The 18,391-nt window shown below is 55.0% G+C and overlaps 2 protein-coding genes across 2 annotated transcripts; both read right to left on the reverse strand.

Annotated features, from left to right (window-relative positions):
• Positions 1-294: 294 nt before the first annotated feature.
• EXOSC2 (exosome component 2) lies at positions 295-4,496 on the reverse strand. Its single transcript, XM_061476671.1, has 9 exons — positions 4,185-4,496; positions 4,006-4,107; positions 3,848-3,893; positions 3,508-3,597; positions 2,927-2,992; positions 2,712-2,780; positions 1,691-1,867; positions 1,377-1,505; positions 295-1,095 (listed from the first exon to the last, which is right to left on the reverse strand). Exons 1-9 carry the CDS (start codon positions 4,307-4,309, stop codon positions 1,015-1,017), a joined length of 885 nt encoding a protein of 294 aa, XP_061332655.1. The 5' UTR covers positions 4,310-4,496; the 3' UTR covers positions 295-1,014.
• A 1,755-nt stretch (positions 4,497-6,251) lies between these two features.
• PRDM12 (PR/SET domain 12) lies at positions 6,252-13,586 on the reverse strand. Its single transcript, XM_061476670.1, has 5 exons — positions 13,073-13,586; positions 12,050-12,240; positions 11,007-11,162; positions 7,203-7,314; positions 6,252-6,715 (listed from the first exon to the last, which is right to left on the reverse strand). Exons 1-5 carry the CDS (start codon positions 13,284-13,286, stop codon positions 6,333-6,335), a joined length of 1,056 nt encoding a protein of 351 aa, XP_061332654.1. The 5' UTR covers positions 13,287-13,586; the 3' UTR covers positions 6,252-6,332.
• Positions 13,587-18,391: the final 4,805 nt, after the last annotated feature.

Below are 18,391 nucleotides of genomic sequence, written 5' to 3' on the forward strand. Positions count from 1 at the left end.
CTCACCTCCATGAGATCCTGCAGAGCAGCAGTATTAAGAGAGCCACTGTGAACAACAGCAGGCAATCTGCTTACACAGGAATTCTTCACAGAGGATATGCTGAAGAGGAAGGTTATGTCCTGCTTGGATGGGATGAAGAGCAGGTGTTGAGGGGGAGATAAGAGGATGTTGCAACCATTCTGAGTGCAACCGTCTCCTTTCACAAGGAAACAAACCAGCTGTAGCTCTCCAGTTAGACCTAATTCATTCTGGAGAAAGACAAGGTAATGCACACACTCCTGAATGACTGATCTGTTCCAAAAATTTATTGAATGTAAAATATTTAACAGAAAACAATACTGGAGCCTCCTCATAGGAGGAGTTCACTACAGTAGTCGTAATAAAGTTACCAGCAGAACACGCAGGCAGAGAAGACACTGCTTGCCCACGGCTACTCGTTCATGTGGACTCGTGGCACCTCCAACTTCATACCCTTGAGCCACAAACAGCCAGACCCAAAATGTGGTTAGCCAAGGTGTGGATACTCCTGTTCCTAAAGACTAAGACTGTGTATCAGAGGTACAAAAGAGAAGAACAAGAGCTGTCAATCAAAGGCCACACTGGCAAATCTGTATCACAGAAAAGGAAAATCAAAACCATTCAGAAACCTTTTGGGGAGAGAGAAGCATCAGAAAACACATGCCTTCCTCTCCATCATTCTGCAGGAGGTTCAGGAGCACTAGACACAGCCACAAGTGCTATGGGATATGTCCCATTTGTACCTGCATCTTCACAAAGGTCAGATACCAGTTTTTCAGGATGCTGCACTAGAAGGCTATTGTACTTAAGTACTGCTTAGTACTATTGTACTAAAAGAGCTCAGGAAGTATCCTGGGAGTTAAAATGAGGAATTCTGGTGGTTTCCCAAGCATGAAATGAATGTTGGGGTCTAGAACACTGAAAAAAAAAAATAAAATACTGGGAATCAAAAGCTGCCATGTCAGAACTTCCAATGACTGCTTCTGGGCATGAGCTCTATCCCTCCAGATCCAGCAACCTATGTTGGGTTTCCAGAACGATCTGCTCCATCACCTCCGGTTTGAGAATGTCTTTGATCTGGAGTGGAAAGAAAAGTAACATTGGCACCAAAAACCAACTACTACTTTTGCACACTCGATGGGGACAAGGATCCCTGACACACAGCAATGAGCAGTGAGTTTAGTAGGTTGTGGCCAAACAAGACTATGGCAGAAGTGGGGAAGTTCATATTGTCACTTACTACAAGGATGCTTTGGAAAGCCAAAAGGAAGCCTCACCACCTAACTTCAGCAGCTGAGGAGGCCCTTCCATTCCCTCCCCACAGCATGGAATAAAGTAAACACCCCCAGTTTCTGTACCTGATGAGGAAGGGATGCTTCGTAGCAATATAGGACGCTGGTGTCAAAGAGCATCAGCTTATGAGTAACCAGAGCTACAATGCAGTTTCGGACCCGTGAGATCACCTCCCGGTCAGACATGGAAACAGGCTGAGGAAGAACAAAGGAAAAGAGATTAATACATAGGGAAATAATGCAAGCCTACTGTAAAAAAAGCTTTGCCATGAACCTAATACCAAATCTGGAAAGCCCTCAGGTTGTTCACATGCCTCTGACTATGTTAGACTAAGAAAACATCACTGGTAGGAGAAGGCTGATCTTCCCTGAACCCTCACCTCCAAGTTGGCGACGAAGCCCCCAGTCTCTTCATCTCTCTGCTCTGAAGTTGGGTAGATCCAGATGTAACCATTGTTGCCGAGGATCACAGATGCACCACAGGGCAGGTCATGGAAGTGAGTCTTCTGGCGTTTCACAAGAGATGGTGAGACCTGAATGAGCACACCCTGGGAAAGCTGAAGAGGAGACCACGAGACTCAGCATGAGAGACATGAGCCACCACAGATCACATCAAGTCACCGATACACACTCTGTTCCCAGTCTAGGAACCAGTCAATTTTAACACCTTTTCCTGTGAAACAGTGAATATAAAACCTGCCTGCCTCTGGGAGTGCTGCGAGGATTAGCTAGTGCCTGTGCAGTCCTTTGAAGATGAAGAATACTCTAAGTGCTTGGCACAAATGTTAATATCTTGATCGTAACTACACATCAACCATCCCTGCAGAAAAATGAGGACAGGCCCAATTAAGCAGAACACTTTCCCTCTTAATCCAATCACTGTCCTTCGCCCTTTGTGCAATAAGAACACTTCCCTTTCATCTTCTAAGTGCTAATACCCTTGGTCTGGTAATCCCAAACTGCAGCCTGCACTCCAGTGGCCCCTTGGCTTATTTCAATGCACAAAACCAGAGATAAATGCCAACTGCATGAAGCCCAAAATAGAGCTCTGGAGAAAAAGAAAGAAGTCACAGGTGCAATGGCCTGCAGAAGAGCAGTGATGAAGTTTGAGTCAGAAGATTTCTCCCCAGGGTTTAATTCCCAAGTGGCTAGTGGGGGTTTGCAGGCTGTAAGTGTGGTCCGAGAGAACAACAGCTCAAAGGGCACCTCAAGGGCACGTCCTCTACTTTGGGTAAACTCCAATCCGTGTAACCACATAGGAACTAATATTCTTCCTTAACCTGCAGGAATGGGTTATAACAACATCTGCTCTACTCCAGAGCCGCTTTCTTCAAAGTCCCTCCAAAAGGATGTCACATGGAGCAGAATTAGGCCAAGATCAAGTGTTTTTGAACAACTTACCTTCCCGTATTTCAGACTCCGGGTGTGCAGCGACAATGCCCCATCAGTAAATATAGACTGCACCTCTGCCTGTCAGTGCCACTTAAGGAAACAAGGTCTCTACTGCTGCCCGGTGCCAACAGCCACTGACTGCCTGCAGCAGAGAGCTCTCACTACCAGCCAGGCTGTTTTCCCTGCACCCTTGGTTCTTCTGAGTGCAAACAGTGGAAGGATACACTGATGAGGTCCCCTTCCTGCAGACAGTCCCTCATTGCAAGCTCATCTTCTATTGATCTCCTCCTCTGAAATCACAGAATCATAGAATCAACCAGGTTGGTAAAGACCTGTATGATCATTGAGCCCAACCATCAACCCAGGCCTGTCAAGCCCACCACTAAACCATGTCACTAAGGACAAACTGATCTCCCCTCATGATCTCCAGTCCCAGCCACCCCCTATAGTGGCCCACACTATACAGCTGCTGCTCATACCCCTCATGGCCACCCCACCTCTCCCCTCATGATTTCCTAGCAGAATGCAAGACAAGTTACATGTAGTTCAGAAAGAGAAAACATCAGTTAAAGACACTGCAGGGGGACCATTGGGTGCTAAGCAAAACACAGTGTGGTTGCCAAAGGAAAGCCAGACTAGCACATTTAAGTGTTTATGTCCAAATAACACCATGAGTTAAAGATACCGGAGCACTGCAGACCCACTCCCCAGACCCAACACTGCCCTTGGGTACTGTGCGAAAGGCACCACAGCTTCCAAGCAAGCAGAGGACAACAGGGCTCCGGCACTGCTGGCCTACACTCACCAGTTCCCCACCAGGTAAGTTGATAGATGACAGCAGCAGGACTGAATCTAGCCTGGAATACGTCTCCACTTTCCATCGCTTCTGCTGAACCTGGAGAAGGAAGGATCATCTGCTGACACGCACGTAGAGCTGAGCAGCTCTTCAGCAGAGCGGGATGTCCTGCGGCCAGCCCAGGCTGCAGGGGTTGAGGCTGCCTCCAGCCGCCTCGCCTGCTTTAAACCCCATCCCAGCGCTTCCGCACAACGTGCTTCCAGCAGTGTCACAAGCGCTGCGGGTCACACCACGGCACAGACACGTAGCGGGACACCCTCCTCCTCCGCGGCACATCCCTGGGCTTTACCTCCGTAATCCTCCCGACCACGACATCGCCGACCTCACCGTTGTACCTGGGAGCGGGGACAGGGAGAGCAGCCCGTCACACACCTCATCGTGCCCGGCGCCAGGCCCGGCCGGGAGCCAGCCCTCACCCCGCACAGCACGCACCCTCCCCGCGCTCACCGGGTGTTCAGCGCTCGGACACAGATCAGCTTGTTCACCCTCTCCACCACGCCGGCCACCGAGGCGATGAGCTTGTCATCCTCCACATAGGTGCCGTGGCCCCTGTGGAGACAAGCGGCTGCCTGAGGACAGCCCGAGGACAGGCAACCCTCGCCCCCTCCTCTTCGCCATCGCCTCACCTCATGTAGCCCGTATCCGTGGTGATCGTGTCCCCCGGAGCCACCAAGTGCTTCTCGGGGCCCTGAGGCGCCGTCACCACCGCCGGCTTGCGGGGCACTGGCAACCGCATGGTGACCGCGGCCATCTTGACTGAGGGCGGTGCAGCACCGTGACCTCGTCCGCAGGCACCTTCCGGCCGCCATGTTGGCTACTGGCGGGAAGAACCTGAAGGCGCTGGCGTCGCCATCTTGACTGAGGGCGGCGCTGAGGTGTCCGGGCAGCCATATTGGTTCCTGTCAGGGAAGCAAAGGCAGAGGGCGGCCATGTTTAGTGAGGGCAGGCTGTGGGGCTGAGCGGGGGCCGGCTGCACGGGGGGCCCAGCACCCCGCTTTGGGAGGCCACCTCCGGCTAACCCTAACCCATGAGCCTGCCCTGCTGCATTAGGCAGGACAAGGGGCATTGGGGAACCCAGTGTTTAATGCCGCAAGCCCACATGTAGGGACTGCAGGAAGGCGTACACCCGGGTGGTGGTTAGACTTGGCTTAAGGGGTGAGTTGACAGTTCCCTTGGCAGAGCTCTTCTAATGGTAAATAATAGGGGTGGGTGGAAGTTTTGAGCATTTAATTCAAGCCCAGCTAGATTTGAGAGGTCCTGAGGAAATACCAAGGAAAAAGAAGGCAGCAATGACCTCCGGCAAATCCTTCTTTTCCTTAGCACCAAAAATCAGACTATTCCTCCAAGCGGGACTTGTGTGTGTAGCCCATCACAGCTGGAATATGACCATTAATTCATGGAAGATATTGAAGGATCTCAATAGCTGTTGCTTCGGATAGAGCATACATGTGGGCACAGGGAGGTACCAGACCTCACACTGGTACCTGCTTGCAGCCAGCACCCACCTCTTCTCTTTCATACCTGAAACGGGTCTTTCCTCTTCCCAACTGCACTATTCGCTCCAACAAATGATGCTACATCTCCTAATTCACCTCTTATTTAGTTGAAATCTCCACTCATTCCAACCACTACATCCCCCCCCCCCCCTTAACCAAATAAAGCTCTCCATACTGTCCCCTCTTCTAAACGATAAATGTTCCAAGTAGTTTTTATTTAGAATACAAGAGAGAGGTACAAATGTATTTACACTGTGTACATATACAATCAAATAATATAGAATATCAAAGTTCTGTAAATAATGTTTACATAAATATTTACACGGTTAAAGTGACACTTGTTCTTCTCGGGAAGTCAAAACACCGTTTAGTGAGAACTTTATACACCTTAGACTTAGAATTAAGATTAGAATAGCTTCTGTCGAGCTCTATGATACACAGCCCTCCCCTCTCGCCTATGGCAGGACTCCAGAGGGCGCTTGGAGTTGTCCTTGGGGACAGAGCTGGCCCAGGGACCGGTTTCCTCTGTCCCCGGAGGGCAGCAGAAGGAGCAGCCGAAGCGTTCCGGGGATCAGACCCCACAAAACCTGCCCGTAGATGGGCACTTCCAGCGGGGAGCATCCCTGTGGAACATGGCCTGTCCCCCCCCCCCCCCCTCCCCTCTGCCCATGGCATCGCTCCGTGGGGTCTGGCAAACCCCCAGTGCACGGCTCAGGGCTGGAGGAGGGCAGGCAAGGGTGGGGGCAAACGCAACCCTTTGCTCAATGAGGAGGGAAATGGGTCGCTTGGAAAGAGCCACCGGAGCCAAACAGGCACGAATAGGGCTGTGACAGTCTTTCAGTGGGATATGCATGAGCTGGACACTTGCTGGAGCACAGGAGAAGGGATAAGAGCAGCTTTTCCTTCTATCAGGTTATGTGTCACACCCAGGCAGGACTCACCAGGAAGCTTTTAGGTTGCCCCAGTGCACCAGCACATCCACACACACCATCCAGCTGTGGCCCTTGTCCCCCTGCTCACCCCAGGGACCAGCAGCACCCATCCTACACCGCATCTCCCCAGGGAGCATCCTGCATGGTGCGGCTCAGAGCTGGGGGGGGTCCTTCACCACCCCCCCTACCATACCCCACACAAACAGCAATGCTCCAAAACCCCACCAACACAAAAAGCAGCCCTGCCTCTGCCCCCCAGCTCTGCCACGGGTCAACCACCCCTAGTCCACTGCATGCCTCAGCACCGGTCTTTGCTGTCCCAAAACCCGCTGCCGCGCTGAGGGCTTCACAGCACCATGGTGGGGATGTGATGGGCCAGAGAAGCAGGATGGGGCACGGGCAGTGCCGGCGAGTGAGCCTGCAGGGAGGCGTTGGGGGGCCGATGGCGAGCGCTCTTCTGGTGCGCCCGCAGCCCGGCAAGCTGGGAATAGGCACTTTGGCAAACCTGGCACTTGTAGGGCCGCTCGCCGGTGTGCAAGCGGACGTGGTTGCGGAGGGTGGAGGACTGGCTGAAGCGGCGGTTGCAGAAGCGGCACACGAAGGGCTTGTCCAGCGTGTGGATGCGCATGTGGGAGCGCAGGTTGCTGCGGGAGTTGAAGCCGCGGTGGCAGATGACGCAGCGCATGCGCCCCGTCGTGCTGGCCCCCGTCTCCACCGCGTGGAAGTCCTCTGGGGACAATAGGGACCGTCAGGAGCTGCTCCAGGGCACAGCCTGAACCCCAATGGGGCAGTCCTAAATAACCACCCTGAGCCCCCTCACTGGCTCCCTTTGGGGTCACAGGCTGGTTCCTGGGCCTTCAGGATGGGACTAGAGCTGGGAATGGGCTCATGCGAATTTAGGTGAGGGGGAAACACTGAAGCCAACATGTGGCCCCGTAGAGGGGCACAAAAAGCAGTTTTCCCCACCCAGCTGTGTCAGGCAGTCAACCACAGCACTAACAGCAGCCATGGGCAACCCCCAGAATTACTGGGGGTCCACTCAAGCTGTATGGATCTGTCTCATAGTCCCTATGTCATCCCCAGTTCCCTTCAGAATCTGACATATCCTCTGGGATACACCTGCCCCATGCCCACCCTGTGGCCTCAGAACTGTGGACATGGTTGATGCAGAACAGGCAGAGATGCTGCACCCAAGGCTGTTTCCAATGTTACCTACCATGCTTGTTCTTCTTCTGCTCCTCTTCCAGCCCTGGCACACCTGGGATGCCCAGGAAAGTGTTATGGGAGTTCCCATACCAGACCAGCAGCTCTTGGTCTGGAGGAATCATCTATAAAAAGAAATAGAGATGGCATGTTGGGAGCAGCGATGAGCAGAGATGAACACCCTTGAACGGTCACTTCAGACCTACCCTGGCTATAGCCCATATCCTGCGAGGCCCTGCTGCCGTCTGGGACCTGCCAGCAAGTCCCCAGTACTCAGCACAGCCCACGCTGCAGCACTGGAGGCAATGCCACAGCTCAGCATCATCCACTGCCGGCACAAACCTGCACCGGGCTCTCCCCCAGGCTGGGCCACAAACATGACAGCAAATAAGCAGCTACAGAGCACACAGGTGGAGCTGGGGTCCCTGCAGCTCTCAGAGACATAGAGAAATAAACCATTTGTGGGCCCACGAACTGCGTGGATGCACAAGCGACAGACCAAAGCAAGGAGCCAGCAAAGGGCTCATCAGCCCAGGGATCAGGGACTGGTATGGGAGAGCGTAGTACAGGTGTGAGATGCTGCCCACAACCCACACCAAAGCCACGGTGCCTGCAACAGCCCAAGATCTATAGGGCCAGGAAAAGGTCTGTGCACCACCCATGCTCCAGTTTTCCTGAAATGATGGCACTTCTCATTCCTCTGTTATTCCCGTTACGTTCTGCACTGCTGGGGCAGCTGGAGCAACCAGCCTGAAAACGCCGTTCAAGCCTCCCCGCATGAAGCGGCCATGACTGGGAAGCTGGGTGCTCCGACACCGGTTCAGGCAACACTAATAACATCACTTTACAAAATATATGCATTTTCCCCTTGCAGGTCCCTGGCATTAAGAACGTAATTTAGAAATGGGAGACTCCTGCATTTCAGATAACAGCTTTCCATACGCAAGTAGACCAAGAAAAGCATCATCCACATGAAACACAGCTCACGAGTTGCATCACTCAAAGACTGATAATGTGCCTAATTTTAAGCACCCGAAAGCAGGAATTTGACTTCATATGCTTAAGTGCCCATCTGCTTAAAGACCTCACTGGGGCTGCAGAGTAGGTATACGGGAAAGGCTATATCATCTTGCATCCCAAATTGGTGCAGTTTCATTTTCTTTTAGCAGAAAATGAGTTATTTTTAATAGAAGCAAAGAGAATAAAAGATTGCTGAAAGGACACACCACATTACAGGGGTGCATACATGTGTGTGCAGGTTTTATCCTGCTGGAGCACCAGCAGGAGGTGAGCACACGTGTGCTTATGCCCCAAAGCAATTTAAACTGCCCTGGCAGGAATCTCGTGGCCTTCAGACCAAAGGCTAAAACTTGCTGCTCTCATTTTATTTTCCAGCAGCAGAAGCTTGGAATTGTTGAGGGCAGGAACAGAAAAAAACACATGGAAATATTAAAGACAAATGGCAAAAAAAGGCATAAAATAAACCTGATTTTGTGGAGGGTAGATGAGAAAGAGACCCTAAGGCATATTGCACTGCAGTGATGGTGCAGCAGAGGTGGGTACAGAGCGATGGGCCCAGCTCATGGTGCCCACTAGGAAGGGGATGCAGCAAGCAGGAAGCTTTGCATGGGGAGGGGATAAGGAGATCAGTAAGCCCCTCATGGCTGGCAGGGGATGGAGGGTGACAGTGCCCATGCACAGCACCCCCAGGTTCAGGTCACTGCATCCCCTGCCCAAGACTGAGCAGTTCTGGCTGGTCTCAGGGTGATGCTGTGCTCTCGGTTCAGGGTTTGTGGTGAGAGAAGTGACAAGGCAGGAAAACGGGTGACAACAGGGGCTGCTGAGGCCCGAGGTACAGATATCTGTGTGCCCGCAACTCCACATTAGGGGATTAACAAATGGAGAGAGAAGCACAAAAGGAAAATCCTCTCCTTTTCCTTTTCTTATTGGGTGCACAAACTCCAATGAGTTGGAACAAGTGGTTTTGGACCGCATGTGTGTGTGCATGCACATGTGTGCTGTAGAGGGGTGAATAGAGAGCCCACAGAAGATGCAGATCCTCAGCCCGTCATGCCTGGCTGTGACCCAGCTCCTCAAACACTCCTTGCTTCCCTTTCTTGCAGTCAAACACGTAAAGCCTCAGCCCTTCTGCTCCTCTTGTGCTGACCTGGTGGCAGTGGGAGCAGGAGCACCATGCCACAGGCACCCTTCATCCCCACACCTAGTTCTCCCCATCACTTGGGGTTCACCACTCTCAACATATCTGCTCATGACAAAGAGAATTAAACTTGTCCTGCTCTGGCGCTCACTGCTTCAGCCCTGGGAACAAGCCTGCAAACTGACCATGATTATAAGAGGGCCTCTACATGCACTTCCCCAGATATCAGCTCATCTGCCCCGTCATCCATGTTCACACAGGCTGTGAGATACATGGCTGAATTACACCATGGCCACGTGGAATTATTTTACTTCTTTGCAGAATAGGAACAGTAATAAGAAGCAATTAAGCTGCTGTCACTATTGTACAGCTGCCCAGGGGAGCATCAGGTCTCAAAACTGGGCACAGTTGAAGCCTATGGAGGGTTGTTCAGGATGGGGAGAGCAGCACAGGAGCGCTTGGCGCTTTTGCTTGAGCGCTGTGCGGGGAAAGGTGGCAGAACCGAGAGGCATATGGGACTTTCCCCAGCACAATACCTGTTCTCAGCCACCCAATATGCTTTTCCCATCCTGCTGCACCAATCCCACACCCAGCGCTGATGCTATCTCAGTTCAGGATTGGGCCATGGTCCTGTGCTGAGGAGCGTTTGAGCATCCACTCCTCTGTAAGACAGCCTAGGAGCCCAGGCTGATCCCAGGAGCTGCCCTTCCAAAGAACCAGTGGCACCTGCACTCTTTCCTAGCCAAGAGCCTCTCCCAGCTGCAGGCAGGGCAGCAGCCCATGCAGGTATGGACCCAATACCAGAAACAGTCCCACAGTGCTGGGAGATGTTCCCTCTTGTGACACCTCCCCGAGCTACCACCGGGTTACGGGAACACTCAACACAAGCAGGGCTGGTCCCCACTGTCACACCACTGGTGCTGCGTGACTTGTACGTAGGTGGCATCAATAAAGCTAGGGAGCCAGGCTCCCATCTCTATCCCAACATCTCCCGTAGGGAGCTGTGGGTACCTCCACCTTTAATCCCACAGCATGACAACCTGCGCTCTGGGAGCCAGTGCCTGTCCCCATGCCTCTGCCAGCACTTGATACAGGAGCACATGGATGAGTCAGGCAGAGTCGGTCCGTTCTCCACAGCCCCACTGTGGGTAGCCCAAGGCATGGGGGTACCAGCACCACTCCCTGCCTGGCTCCCAAAGGCCTGATTCTGCTGTTTACAGACAGAGTTGCTTATGACCCTGGGCAAAAGCTTTGCAGGGGCACAGGACTCCCCATACTTGCCCTGCTGCAGAGAAGAGGGTTCTGCACAAAAATCAAGAGGACATCAACGCCCCTTTCCTGACCAAATCCCCTCCTGGGCCAGGATTCCGGCTCTTATGCTTTACACCCCAAAACAAGCTTGGTGTTGTTTGCTCTCCCTCTGCTCAGCACACATCATCCCATGAACCCACTGAAAGGGGACAGAGAGAAGGGTCCTTTGCTGTTCCCTGAAGCTCATGCAATGGCTGTTCCCTGCAGGGCCCGCCTGTGCCAGGGGGTCTGGGTGCCGGCTACGGCAAAGCTGCCCTGTGCTCCCACAGACACACAGCAGCAGCCCAAAAGGAAAAGGGAGGGTCTGTGGGGTCCCCTGCTGCTGCTGCTGCTCCTTGCCCCGCTTACCTCAATAGCCTTGTAGAAGATGCTGTTCCCAATCTGGACCACCTCCAGGTTCTGCTCCTGCTCATTCCGCGCACATTTGATGTAGGTCATCCAGCTGCGGTGGTCCTCCTGGCTGGCATCGATGAAGTACCGCACAGTGCCATCTTCATTGAAGACCTGGGAAGGGAAAAGAACATTTGGTAGCAATGCTGCCACAGTGGAATGAACCTCATCACCTCCTGCACCTGGGATAACATCCCTGGGTGGACAGGGACAAGCTCAAAGCCAGCACAGCATCAGCGCTGAGACCCCTCCAGCAGCCAGGAAATTGCCAAACCCTTCCTGCTCATGGTGCTGGACCACACAGCCGCATGGGAACTGAAGAAAGGAGCTCTGCTTCTGCTTTGCAGGCGCAGCTGGCCCTACCAGCCCATGCCCACGGGGATAACGCAGCTCCCGGCCTCAATGCCCCTTTGCAGAAGGGGGGGCAACACCCTGCTGCTGCCCATGGGAGCCAGAGTATCCCTGGAATGGTGCCTGCCAGACCTGGACCTCAGGGGAAGAAGCTTTGGAACATGGTAGGAAAGGTGAGGCAAGTTTCTATTAGGCATAAATTTATAATAATCATTAAGAAGTGCAAGTCTAACACCGAGTGAAACAAATATAACTAGAGGAAAAAAAACCTCTACCCGCTGGGTATCAACCCAGCATGATGTCCTGGCAGCTCAGAACCCCATGGCTTCATTTGAGGTTAAGAGCCCCGGGGCTGGGACAAAGCAGGGGACAAGGCAGAGCTGTTTTCATGCGCTGTGCACGGGGAAGGACAGGGTGTGATCCTGCTGCACGGGACATGAGCAGCAGCCTTTCAGGGCTCGTCCAAGAGCTGGATGAAGAAGGCCTTGGGTCTCCCAACCCCACCTTCCCTGGAGGAAGCCAGCCCTTCGCACGGGCGGGGAGGCACAGGGAGGGTGCCTGACAGCACACAAGCACAGGGCAAAGCCCGTGGGCCCCGGCACCACATCCCTGCTGCTCCCCGGGGCTGGGGATACTGGGGATGTCGTTACCTCCCACATGAGGTTGTTGTTCTTGCACAGGTCCACATGCTCGGGCGAGATGACCCTGCCCGTGAACGGTCCCATCTCGGTGCCAGCCTTGATCCAGGTCTTGGAGAAGATGCCGAGCCCTTCCCCGGGGATGGAGCTCTGGGCGATGATCACTTCCGACGGCAGCACCAGGCTGGACAGCTTCTGCACCTCTGCGGGCAGCGGCAAGGGGGCTCGGACCGGGACCTGCCGCCCTCCTTCCATTCACCCCCTGCCCACCCCACCGCGGGGAAGCCCGAGGAGGGGACAGAGGGGACCCAAATCCCGGGGCTGAGCCTTTGAAACGCCCAACCGGGCTCCTACAAAGCGGTACAAGGTTCCCCCCGGGGCATTGAGGAGATACCTGGGAAAAGCAGCCCCGGCCGGGCGAGGGAACGGGGCTGAGAAAGGAGGTTAAATGGTGTCTATTTCGCCCCATCCAGCAATTTGTCATGCTGTTAAAGTGATCTGCATTCATTAAACTCAACTAGAAAGAAATTGCTAATTCTAAATTCATTAGTCCTTTAGGAATGCTGTAGCGGTACATTGTGCCTGAATGGCGCAAGGGCTTGTTTAAAAGGGCCCAGGAATTCCTCTTACAAAATGGGGAGATGAGATGGTTGACATATAGTGAATGGAAATGGAATTAGCCTTCATGGTAAATTAAGAGAGGAACAGAAAATCCGAGAGGGGGAAAAGGGAGCCGGGACGCCCCGGCGGTGCCGGGGCGAGAGAAAAGATATTGTCCCGGGCGGCTGAATACGGGTCGTCCCCCCCCGGCTCCCCCCAGCCCGCGGTTTAAGTGGGAACTTTCTCAGGTCAAGCCCAAGTTAACCAAATGAATTTAAAGCCCTTCTTCCCCAGTCAACTGCTATTACACGGCTGGGGAGAGCCGGGCGCCGGCAGCCACGTCCCGCCGCCGGGCACTGGGGGGGCCCGTCCCGAGGATGAGGAAGGGGGTCCGGAGGGTCCGGGTGTGTGTGTGTGTGTGGGGTGTGCACTCACCTCCGGAGAAGGACTGAGCCAGGACCTCAGCAGTGAAGGCGGTCTTGGGGCTGCTCTTCTCCTCGAAGAGCTGCTCGCCCAGGACGTTTCTCCAGCGGCCGTAGAGGAAGCTGTGCAGGATGTCGGAGGTGATCACCTCTGCCAGCGAGAGCCCCTGCGGCTTCAGCCCGGGCTTGAGCACCAGCGCTTCGGCGGGGAGCACCGAGCCCATCATGGGGGCGAGGCAGCGGCGGGCGGGCCGGGCTCGGCGGGGCGCAGGCGGCGGGCCGGGCTCCGTGCGGCTCGGTGGCTCCCGCCCGGCTATATATGAGCTTCATTGACCCTCCTAATTGGTTATTAATGACCTCCCTGACGTTGGCGGAGAGACTGGGGCTGCCGGAGCGAGGCGAGCCGTCGGAGCCCCCCCCTCCCCTTCTTCTTTTCCCTCCCCTCCCCGGGGGTGGGGTGGCTGGAGGGAGGGACACGGCGAGCACACACGCATGCACACACATACACACGTATATACATATATATACACACGTATATACACACATGTACACACGCACCGCTTCGGCCCCTCGCACCCCCCTGGCCCAGGCAAACGCAAACCCGGGCACCTGCCCCCCGGCCACCCTCCGGGAACGGCGAAAAGGCAACGAAATGGGCAGCAATGAGCCCCCCGGTGCCCCACAGACGGGGCGCGCCCTCCGGCCCGGCCCCGCTCCCCACCCGGTCCCTGCGCTCGTTTTTTGGGGTGAAACGCGGCGCTTTGGGGCCGCTGCGCATCACAACGAAATCAGAGGAGCCGGGGCCGTCTCCCAGCCCTGCTCAGCGGCTTCGGGCCCCCGCGGCCCCGGGAGAACGGACCCGAGTTCCCCCGGTGAGCCCTGAGCCGCCGCGGATCCCCACTGCACCCCGCATCCCCGAGCCGAAGCGTCGGTACCGGAGACAGCGGGAGGGGCCGGCGCTGCCCCCCAAATCCTAGGGAGGGTCCCCAAGCACAGAGTGAGAGGGGACGCACCCTCGGGGCTGTTTCCCGCATGCAACCGGGGCCGGGCTCTCCCGGATGCAGCCTCCAGCCCGGCCCGTTCCGAATCCCGCATCCCCGTTGCATTTACCCAGGGAAGGTGGGAACGACCGCGAACTGTGCCTACGGGTGGAAGGGGCAAGAGTGGATCCTCCACTTCCCCACAACGACAACAGTATCCTGAGCATCTCCGGGGCTTTGCCACCACAGCACCCTCATTCCCGCACCCAAAACCATTCCCCGGCCAACCCTGCTCCCCGGGAAGGTGACATTAGAATGGCCCCCCAAAACTCAGTACTCTCCCCCGCTTAGGGCCCGCAGCTTTCAACTCAGCAAAGGGTTAATCTTTGCTGGATTTAAACCCAATCCTGCTGTGTCGGAGCTTAGAGCCCTCTCCTTAGCCTTGTTCTTTTGATTTTCATGGGGACGAGGGGCTGTAAAGGGCTGAGCTCGGGGGGGAGGAAAGAAGGATGGGTCCCCAAATTCCTCAAGCTCTCAAAGTCGGCTCCTGCAACTGTAGCCCCGCGGGGCCGAACCGGGCCGGGGCAAGAAACTGGCACAATCCAATCCCTCTAACCCCACGGCCCCGGTGGGTATTTATCGGGTGAGGCTGTCGGGCAGCTTCTCCCCTTGTCAGGCGAAAATGATGTTACAGCCCAGGTGCAATTATTTCTATTAGCCCAATCAAGAAGAGGGGCAAATGGCAGGAATCAACCTAAACCTGCGGTTACGGAGCGTGTTTGCCCGGAGACAGGCAGCCCTCCCCTGGAAAGGGGAGGTTAACAACCTGCCGGGCTTGCTTTGGGGTTTAATGTGCATTAAGAGAGGAGTTTATTTGGGTTTATTTCGCTGGATTTTGGCTACGGGAGCCGCCAGCCGCGTGCGAACATCGCAGCTTCGCTAAATAGAACGCATCAGGTGGAAAGCTCCCGCAGCCAGCGCTTCCTGCGGCCGCCGAGCAGCCGATCCCTCGCGTTGCCTTTTTCCTTAAGGATTTCCCCCCCTCCCTCAAGTTATCCCGGGACAAAAAATATAATAGATGCCCTTAAAACCCCTGCGGGGCTGCGCTGCAGCTCGGCCCGGCTGCGGGGGATGCGGGGATGCGGGGATGCGGGAGGGGGGTGATGGCAGAAAAGATGGGAAAGAAAAACCCTTCCATTTTCCGCGTGGTTTTAAATATCCCCAGCTGTTTCCCAAAGCTTCTTCCCGGTCCTAGGAAGGTGCTTTGGTGTGCCCCCTCCTCATCCCTCTCTTTTTTTTAATATCGCAGCTATCCCTCCTTTTTAACATTTAAGAGGAAACAAGTTTAATATTCATGGCTGTTAATAGAGAAGGGCCATTATCGCCGCCCCATTGTTCTGAGCCCCGCACAATGCTGCTTGTATTTTCATGTGTATATTCCCAAAGTTCCTTCTGAGCGTTTAGTGAGCACTTTAATATTCATGGGTGTTAATAGAGAAGCCCTCAGTATATTGGCATATTGTTGGGAGGTGTACATATTGGTCTGACTTTGAATAGCCACAGTCCTCTTTTCTTTTGCTCTGTTTTGCAGGGTTGATGGGCCAGGAGTAAATGGGCATTTTTTCCCCCCCGTCTCCCCCTTACAGAGAGAACATCTTTATTCCAGTCCCAGACTTTCTGGTTTCCCATTCAGGACCCTCAGAAATAATGTCAGGCAGAAGAAAAGTGGAGCAAATCAATCTTTCATGGTCTTTTTGAGACCAATTTGACATCCATGGACTCTTCTTTTCTTTCACAGCCTACAAGGGGATGGTCAGGATCTGGACAAGGTTGGGGTCTGATGAGGGGAGACATGGGATCATAATGCAGCAAAGAGAGAAAAGAAAAGCAAAACAAGAAAAGATTGCAGGGATGGGGTGATGGAGGAAAAATGAGGGTGAATGACAGTGCAAGAAAGGAGATTAGAGCCCAGCAGCTGCTTTTTGGGGGGCGGGGGGTAAGGGGGGGAGCTCTCGCCCCTCTTCCAGCCCTTCGCATGAATAGGATTTGAACAGAGCGGAGATTGATTTATAGTTATTGCAGTCGAACATTTATTGCTCTTAAAGAGCGGCGGGGAGAAAAGAGAGAAAAGGGGCTTGAAAAGCTCCTTTCTGTATTAAAGAGGTATCAAATGAAGACTGCTGAGATAATATACAGTGGCCAATGGGAATTTGATTTGCTTTAAAATTTAACTCTTGTGGGGCCGCCGCTGCCCCGGGCCGAGGGATGCTCGCTCCTCTCCCCCTGCCCGGTTCTACCGCAGAACGCTGCGGCGGCTCCCGAGCGCGGCGGGGAACGGCTCCGGCCGCGGAATCAATGTTAATTCTTCGTTATTGCGCTCTTTTAATTTATCATTTGGGGGGGGGGGGGGGGAGATGGACTGGGGGGGGTGAAGGCGGGCGGTATGCGGAGCTGCGAAATAACCGGCGCAAGGAAGAGCCCTTTTCGAAGCTGAGTTTTCCTGCCCTAAACCCGTAGGTTTCATCTCCCCGCAGCAGAAACGCGATCGCAGCCGAGTCCCCCGGGCGCAGAAAGGAGCCCATTGTTCAATGGGGAGAAATACATTTTTAGCGGTGATTGAAAGCTCCCCTCTCGTTTGAACTCCAGAAGAAAGTCCCTGGCAGGGAAGAGCATCCCCCCTCCCTCTGCCCCAACATCTGTTTGGAGCAATCCAGGCTCTAGGGCAGAGCCGGGCTCTGCCCCCTCCCAAAGTCATTAAAAAGATATTAGTTGAGCTGAGAAAAGTCCAGCGCAGCCCCCGATGAGGAGGGGGGGGTTGCGTGTCATTAAACACGGGTTTGGATTTGCCAGCGCTAACACCAGGCGAAGGCACAGACGGGGTCTGAGTTCAAAACCTCCCCGTCCCCGGCCGCCCCTCTGCGCCCTGCCCGCTGCCCCGGGCCCTGGTACCCGCGGCCGGAGCAGTGCGGCGAGGACGACCCCATCACCTGCCCCGTACTGCCCGCCGAGCTCCGCGGGAGAGGAGGACGGCGGCGACAGCCAGGCCCGGAGCGGGGCCGGTCACTGCTTTGGCCGCATCCCCCTCACCTCCACGGGCTGCAAATGCCCCGGGAGCCGGAGGGAAGGAGGGGCAGGAGGGATCATTGCACCCCTGCGGCTGCCGCAGGAGCCAGGCGCCTCCGAAGTTGCTAAATGTGTCATTTATTAAAGCATTCAGGGGGCTTTTCTTTGGCGTTTGCTTGCGAACTCACAAAGGCCGAGCTGCTGTTTGGGGGTCTTTTCTGATGGAAAAAGGGCTCGGAGACCCCCGGCACAAAAGAAATCCTGGCAGTGCTTTCAATGGCCAGGACTCAATGAGGGGGACCCTGTGCGCAGCGGGCGGGGGCGAGGGGCCGCCCGGTGCTGCCTGAAAGGCAGGCCTGAATGTAATGGGGAGATCTGCGTTTATTTGTTGGGATCACATTTAATTAGCTTAGTACAACCCTTGAAAGACAAAGGGACCTCAATCTGGATCCAATCTGAAGCTCGTTTGGAGAGCGAGGGCTCCTGGAAAAGTCAAAAGAGAGAAAGGAGAAAGAAAAGGGAGGCTGGGAGAGAAAGAGGCTGGGGGCCCAGCCAGGTGACTGGCACGCGTGAAACAAGGGGGCCTTTTGGGCACAAGGCAGGGCTCAAAAGGGAGGGAGGAAAATAGCCTCTTCCTCAGGTTTTACCTACTTAAACCCTCTGAAGGGGCCAGAGCTGAAAAGCCTCAATAGGGGCTAAGGAGGCTGCAAAGCAAACAGCAGCGCTGGAGAGGGGGCTCTGGCCCTGCTGCTGCACCAGTTGGCAGCACTCGGTTATGGGAATGTGCCCAAATGTTACCTGCGGCCGGGAGCGCTCCCACCGCCCGCAGCAGGAGCCGTGGGGGGGATGAGGTGATGCTTGGGATGAGGCGATGCTCGGGATGAGCCTCGGTTGGGGGGGCTGGCGTGGCTGCCCCTTGCCCATCCCCATGTCCCCCTATAGGGTGAGACCCCCTGCTCTGCACCTCCACCTACCCCTGTGGGGCACACACAGCCCCGCTGCCCCATTCATCATGTGCCATAGCTGCCCTGGGGTACCAAGGAGAGTCCCATGGGAGCACCCCTTGTGCCAGGGCAGCCCTCAGCATCCCCCCTCCCTGTCCCAATGCGGGTGGATGGCAGAGAGGATGCGCTACCACCTCCCCAGGGGCATAACGGAGAGGGGCCATCCCCAAGGTGTCACATCCACGGGATGGAGCCGAACAGACCCGCATCTCCTCCAGACCACAGCCCTGTGCCGTGCTGCCCATCCCTGCTGCCCTCCGAGGGGCCAGGAGCAGCGGGAGGGCT

The sequence above is a fragment of the Pezoporus flaviventris genome, unplaced genomic scaffold, assembly GCF_033815535.1.
Source record: "Pezoporus flaviventris isolate CSIRO_AGI_PZ_B2104156 unplaced genomic scaffold, CSIRO_AGI_Pfla_v1 ptg000097l, whole genome shotgun sequence".
Lineage (NCBI taxonomy): Eukaryota > Metazoa > Chordata > Aves > Psittaciformes > Psittacidae > Pezoporus > Pezoporus flaviventris.

Bases quoted from the DNA above. Each gene is read 5' to 3' on its own strand.
- EXOSC2 (XM_061476671.1), bottom strand. From the start codon at position 4,309: ATGGCCGCGGTCACCATGCGGTTGCCAGTGCCCCGCAAGCCGGCGGTG. The intron at 3,598-3,847 runs GTAAAGCCCAGG...TTCCTTCTCCAG, and splicing joins TGGTCGGGAGGATTACGGAG to GTTCAGCAGAAGCGATGGAA. The intron at 2,781-2,926 runs GTATCCTTCCAC...TGGCACTGACAG, and splicing joins AGGAAGGGGACCTCATCAGT to GCAGAGGTGCAGTCTATATT.
- PRDM12 (XM_061476670.1), bottom strand. From the start codon at position 13,286: ATGATGGGCTCGGTGCTCCCCGCCGAAGCGCTGGTGCTCAAGCCCGGG. The intron at 12,241-13,072 runs GTGAGTGCACAC...CGCTGCCCGCAG, and splicing joins GGCTCAGTCCTTCTCCGGAG to AGGTGCAGAAGCTGTCCAGC. The intron at 6,716-7,202 runs GTAGGTAACATT...TATTGTCCCCAG, and splicing joins GCAGAAGAAGAACAAGCATG to AGGACTTCCACGCGGTGGAG.